At 40.6% G+C, this 6140-nt stretch overlaps 1 protein-coding gene across 1 annotated transcript in view; it reads right to left on the reverse strand.

Annotated features, from left to right (window-relative positions):
• Nucleotides 1-4125: 4125 nt before the first annotated feature.
• Nucleotides 4126-6140, reverse strand: part of bzw2 (basic leucine zipper and W2 domains 2) — a 33536-nt gene continuing 31521 nt past the window's right edge. The window contains exon 13 of the mRNA XM_063185005.1: nucleotides 4126-4406. Within this exon, the coding sequence (XP_063041075.1) occupies nucleotides 4378-4406 (29 nt within the window). The 3' untranslated portion in view covers nucleotides 4126-4377. The remainder of the gene's footprint in view (nucleotides 4407-6140) is intronic.

Genomic DNA, 6140 nt, shown 5'->3' on the forward strand with positions numbered 1-6140 from the left:
GATGCGAAAATCCCTTTGTATCAGAACTTAAAAGTTCATAGTTGATTTATGACTGATGTAGTAGGCCTAGGCCAAAGGCCAGAGGCGTTAGAAGCACATTTTTGGCAAGTATGTACATTCCACTCCAATGGACCCCCCCAGCCATAGTCAAGTTGTCAAGTTGGTTTTATTGTCAATTTCTTTACATGCACTGGTCATACAAAGGCCAATAGGCTATATCTTCATAAACTGGGCCGTGTGTGGGCCCCCTATACACGGGCCTTGGAGTCACACTTTACCCCTAGTAGGCTAAAGCAGTGTTTCTCAACGGGCCCCCCTCACGGGTGCCGCGGAATCGTGGCTGATAAATAAATTATGTAATATAATTAATATTTTTCTAAATTGATAAGTTAATGCTAGTCAGTGGAATCTTCCATCTGCCATTTACGCACAATATAGGTCGGCCTTTGTTTTTCAGATGGAGCCTTAGATTCTCACCTAAGGCCAAAACCATTCATACTGTATAGGCAGTAGCAGTGATGTACCCTCCACAGATCTATAAGACACTATCTACACGACCACTCATACTCTCTACTACACGTGTGTCTATTTATTGCCCATCAATATGCTTGTCCTCTTATTGCACAGTGTGTGTGTCTCTGTGTGTGTGTGTGTTTATTGTACATTTATTGTACATCAGTATGTTTTTCTTCTGCACATGTGTGTGTGTGTGTGTGTGTGTGTGTGTGTGTGTGTGTGTGTGTGTGTGTGTGTGTGTGTGTGTGTGTGTGTTTAAATGCCACTTCAAACTTCTGTGCTAACCCTGTTCCATAGATTTTTGACAATAAAGTTGACTTGACTTAATCTGGGCGTATTGTTCACAATCCATAATCCACACATTCAATAATCCAAAAGACCTGGCCTTGCTTTTACTACATCACCCAACAATTGTCCAATTGCCTTATTTGTCAGCTTTCCTCACCAGTCTGTATGTATTTATTTATTTGGAATAAGTGGCACAGGTCAATTGATTAGCTTCTGAATAGATTATACATTAGATTAGATTAAACTTGGTTTATCCCCAAGAGGAAATTCTTAAAAAAAAATACCACGGAGGCGGGGCATCAGCAAAATGTGAGGCCACGAGCACAAGTGGAGGAGGTAAGGTGAGGTTGCATATTGGAATGTACCCGTAGAGTGGGTGCACCTTATTGTCCAAGATGGTGAGCAGTTTCCTGAGAACTTTTACTATCTGACACTGAAGTGAAGTTCTCAAGCTCTTCTCCCACAACAGAGCCAGCTTTCCTCACCAGTCTGTCAAGTTGCCCAAGTTACATCCCTCGTACTTGTGCTTCCACCCCAGGACAACATCAGAGATTCTTTAAATATATAGAGATATGCCAATGTAATGGGTTTCTATGGGCACCTAACATGACCAGGTTCCGGTCTGCCTAAAGGGCGTGTCATAATGCTCCTAGCATTGAATAGAACAGTCCTCAGGTCTGCCAAGGTCTGCCTAAAGGGGGATTTCCCCCCCAATAATAGAACCAGGAAACAATGGGCCAATGGAACCTCTCTCTCTCTACTCTCTCTGACACCACTGCATAGAAGAGAACACTGGCTACCACAGAATGATAGAGAACACTAGCCCAGAGGCCATTCTATGGTCAGGTGGGACCCATTAATCTCTATGGGAGACTTGAAATAATGCATCTCCTCGGCAATTCTTGCCGCGTCTACTCTGTTTCGTGCAAATGGTAGTTTCCTGTCCTTTTCAAATAAGCCAAATATTATTTTTTTGAGCTGACCCTTTTTTCAGAGAGAAATTGTTTAAATGGCCAATGAACATTATTAGTTGACTTGATTGACAGCTAGAATTCTTTTGATTGACAGTCAAACGCAACCACGGTCCTATCAGCAGTCGTTCTCAGCATTGCTAAGGAATGAATGCGGACATTTAGGGCAGGAGAATCCTCGCAGATCAATCTCGGATGCTTCGAAATAGTTGAATGGATTACAATAGAAGAACGCTATACAGGTATACGTCAGTGGGCTACAGGTTCTCAACCTTTCTCAACTTGGGGCCCACTTGAAATTGTCAAAAATGTTCGGGGCCCACCTCTGACCCAATTAAGAATAAAACTCAAATAAATCAACAGCAACACACACCAAAATATGATTATTATTTTTGGAAAATGATTTCAAGGTCCACTTGGAATACCTTCAGGGCCCACCAGTGGGCCCAGGCCCATAGGTTGGGAACCACTGGTCTACAGTGTTAGTGTACAGGGGTGGGGAACCTTTTTTCATTCGTGGGTCCACTTCAAGGGGTCCTCAGAGGGCCGTACTATGAACAGAACCCATGATTTCCCCCTGAACTTAAGGGCTATATTGAAGGCAATCACCTTAAAAACAGACCCCACTTTCTCTAGGTGCCCTGAATATAACTTAATGCAGGGGTCCCCAAACTTTTTTGGGCCACATTATCGTTCCTGACGGTGATCAGGGGCCGGAATCAATCATGTGGGCTTTATACTAGGCCACTGCCTGTTATAGCCATAAGTTATAGCACAAAATAGTTCAGCATTACAAGTGGCAAAATAAGTGAGTACTTCACATGTCTTTCAATTTGAAATACCACAGGTATTCGTTTTAATTTCTAATAACCATGTAAAAATAGCAAGGAAAGGTTAGAAAAATATGGTGATCGACAGTTTATGAGTGATACAATGCTAGGCCTGTTTATATTACAGTGAGATATTATATTACAGAGAGAGAAACTATCAAGACAAGAAACTTCTGGTGATTTACACTTGGTTAGTGAAAATGAAACTGTAGGAAGGCCTGTTGATAAACAAAATAAAATATTTTAAAAATATTTTTTTTCTGTAAGGATTGCTTATTTGGGCCAGTTCAAATTGTGAGCTGCAGAGAGGTGGAGGGCCGGTCAAAGGGGTTTGGCGGGCCGCATCCGGCCCCCGGGCCTTAGTTTGGGGACCCCTGCCTTAATGTAAATGTGTTTTCTAAGATTCCTTTATAAAATTTCATATTTCAGGGTGCATAACATTGAGACCATATCGGAGGCCGATAAAATGGCCCCAAACGATCCTTGAAACATAGGTTCCCCACCCTTGGTTTATAGTAAAAAGATCAAATAGTGCACAATAATTGTGTTTTATAGAAATGCAGGCTACTTCAATTAGCAGTGTTATAACATGAAAAAAGCATTACATCCCTTGGACCACAGTAGGTTGTCTTAGTTTAACTTCAACACTATTAGTCTTTGTAATATTCGGCATTTATTGTAGAGTTTTTACAATTAAAAGTGGAAATAAAAATGATGTTGTGTTGTTCCTCACCCCTGGTGTAAATAAAGGTAGTCAGTCAAATAAGCACTCAGGAGGCCAGTGAGGAGAAGTGTTACATACAAAACATATATTTTTATTATTTTTCATTAAAAAGAGAACAAAAAGCATTGCCAAGTTTCAAACACAAGTGCGTTTCGGTTCCGTCAAGTTGAGGTCTTCTAGCAGAGGAGAGAGCCCTGTGCATCCTGCTGAACCTGAGTAGCACTGGCGACCGACGGCCACTGGGTGGCGCAGTAGAGGCTTTATCTAGAGGGCTGTGTGTGGCTCGACAGGGATGTAGACAACTGTAGACAGCGTTCTAGATCTCTAGATCATTATCTTCACATCTATACCAGTGCGGGACGGGGTGTGGAGGTGGTGTGGTGTGGAGTGGGGGTGTGATAGTGTGGTGTGGAGTAGAGAGGTGGTGTGGTGTGGAGTGGGGGTGTGGTGTGGGGTGGAGTGGGGGTGTGTGATAGTGTGGTGTGGAGTGGGGGTGTGTGGGGTGGACATTGCAACTCTGTGGGGGACTACCATAGATATGAACGCTCAACTCTGTGGGGGACTACCATAGATATGAACGCTAGATGCCGTGGTTAGCCTGTTTGGCGTGTCTCCTCCATCTTGCACCAGTAATGTGCGTATTGCCTATTTCCACCGATGAATGGCAGCAATATACCAGTGGCTAGACATAGCGGTGATATGACTTCGGTCGTCCGTTCCAATACATACTGTAGGAGCAGGGCCCTAAATTATTATTTTTTCATCACCGACCAAAATGGCTGGTACATGTTACTCAAACGCACACTCACTAATGGGTCAAAGTGGCTAGTACCGGGTACCAGGTAAGTTGGTATTTTCTACCAGCCAAACAGACAGCCAAACAGCAGCAGCATTTGGCTGGTTGGTAGGTATTCATTTTAAATCACGGTGTCTAGGGTGCACATCTAGGGGGTTATAACTCGGTATCCAGTGTTCATATCTAGCGGGGACTAACAGGTCATTGCAGGTCACAGGTTAAAGGTCATCAAAGAGGACATGATCCCTGCGGCTAGTCCTCCTCTCCTTCAGACTCAGACTCTGCAGAAAGAAAAGAAGAGAGACAGACAGAAAAGCGGGGAGGAAAGAAAGAGAGAAAGAAAGCAAGAAAGAAAAAAAGACAGAAAGACAGAACAAAAGAGAGAAGGAAAGAAAGAAAGAAAGAAAGAAAGAAAGAAAGAAAGATGAATCCGTAACACATTTCCACTGAGATCACACATCCGAGTGGGTAAACTATAGCGTCGTCGACAACACTTTACGTATTTTAGGGATACATCTATTAGCACTAATACATAGTATGTGTCTGTATAAGTAACTTGTAAGGCATGTACAAAGCAAAATCTAACATTTGTTAGGCATGTGGTTGCAAATGTTCATGCGCATGTAGTTGTAAATGTAGTTGTTCAATAAGGGATTTGTTACCAATTTAACCTTAGTAAGGGCCTAGTAGGCCTTAGCGTTTGCTTAGTACATGCCTTACAAGTTACTTATGCAGGCATTAACTTTGTATGTATTAGTGCTTATAGATGTATCCCTAAAATGAAGTGTTACCGTGTCGTCAACAATAATCGATTCGTCAGTGCATCAGAATGTGGGGCGGGATAATTCAATAATCGATTTGGCAAATGCCATAATCGATACAGCATATTTTCTTTTTTTTATTATTCTTTTTTTTAGATGCAGCATATTTTCAATTACTTCCATGGGAATTCCGAAACAAATTAACTTTAAATTAAAGCACTTCAAAGCATTGAAAACGTCAGGACTTATGCACACAACAGCCAATAAAATGTTCAGTATCTGACTGCTTGTATTGCCTCATGACTGAGGAAAAATGTGCCTTGCTGTCAGTAGAAATGTAATGCATTACAATATATCGTAGAATCGGACCGAATCGATTTGAATTGAATCGTTACCTCCTGAATCGTAATTGAATCGAATTGTAAGGGCAGTGCCAATGCAACCAATAGTAAACTACGATTGTGAAGATGAAAGATGTCCAGTGTTCCATTACCCTCCTCAGCGTTCTGTAACCACTCCACAATGTAGTGTAATGTAATGTAGTGTAATGTAGTGTAATGTAATGCAATGTAATGTAGTGTAATGTAGTGTAGTGTAGTGCAGTGTAATGCAATTCAATGTACTGTAATATAATGTAGTGTACTGTAACGTAGTGTAGTGTAGTGTAATGTAGTGTAGTGTAGTGTAGTGTAATGTAGTGTAATGTAGTGCAGTGTAGTGTAGTGTATTGTAATATGGCGTAACGTAGTGTAGTGTAGTGTAATGTAATGTTGTATAGTGTAATGTAATGTAATGTAGTGTAATGTAATGTAATGTAATGTAATGTAATGCAATGTAGTGTAATGTAATGTAGTGTAATGTAATGTAGTGTAGTGTAATGTAGTGTAATGTAATGTAGTGTAATGCAGTGTAATGTAGTGTAATGTAATGTAATGTAATGTAGTGTAATGCAGTGTAATGTAGTGTAATGTAATGTAATGTAGTGTAATGTAATGTAGTGTAATGTAATGTAATGTAATGTAGTGTAGTGTAGTGTAATGTAATGTAATGTAATGTAGTGTAATGTAATGTAATGTAGTGTAATGTAGTGTAGTGTAGTGTAGTGTAATGTAATGTAGTGTAATGTAATGTAATGTAATGTAATGTAATGTAATGTAGTGTAATGTAATGTAGTGTAATGTAATGTAGTGTAGTGTAGTGTAATGTAGTGTAGTGTAATGTAGTGTAATGTAATGTAGTGTAGTGTAATGTAGT

The sequence above is a fragment of the Engraulis encrasicolus genome, chromosome 20 (genome assembly GCF_034702125.1).
Source record: "Engraulis encrasicolus isolate BLACKSEA-1 chromosome 20, IST_EnEncr_1.0, whole genome shotgun sequence".
NCBI classification, from domain to species: Eukaryota; Metazoa; Chordata; class Actinopteri; order Clupeiformes; family Engraulidae; genus Engraulis; species Engraulis encrasicolus.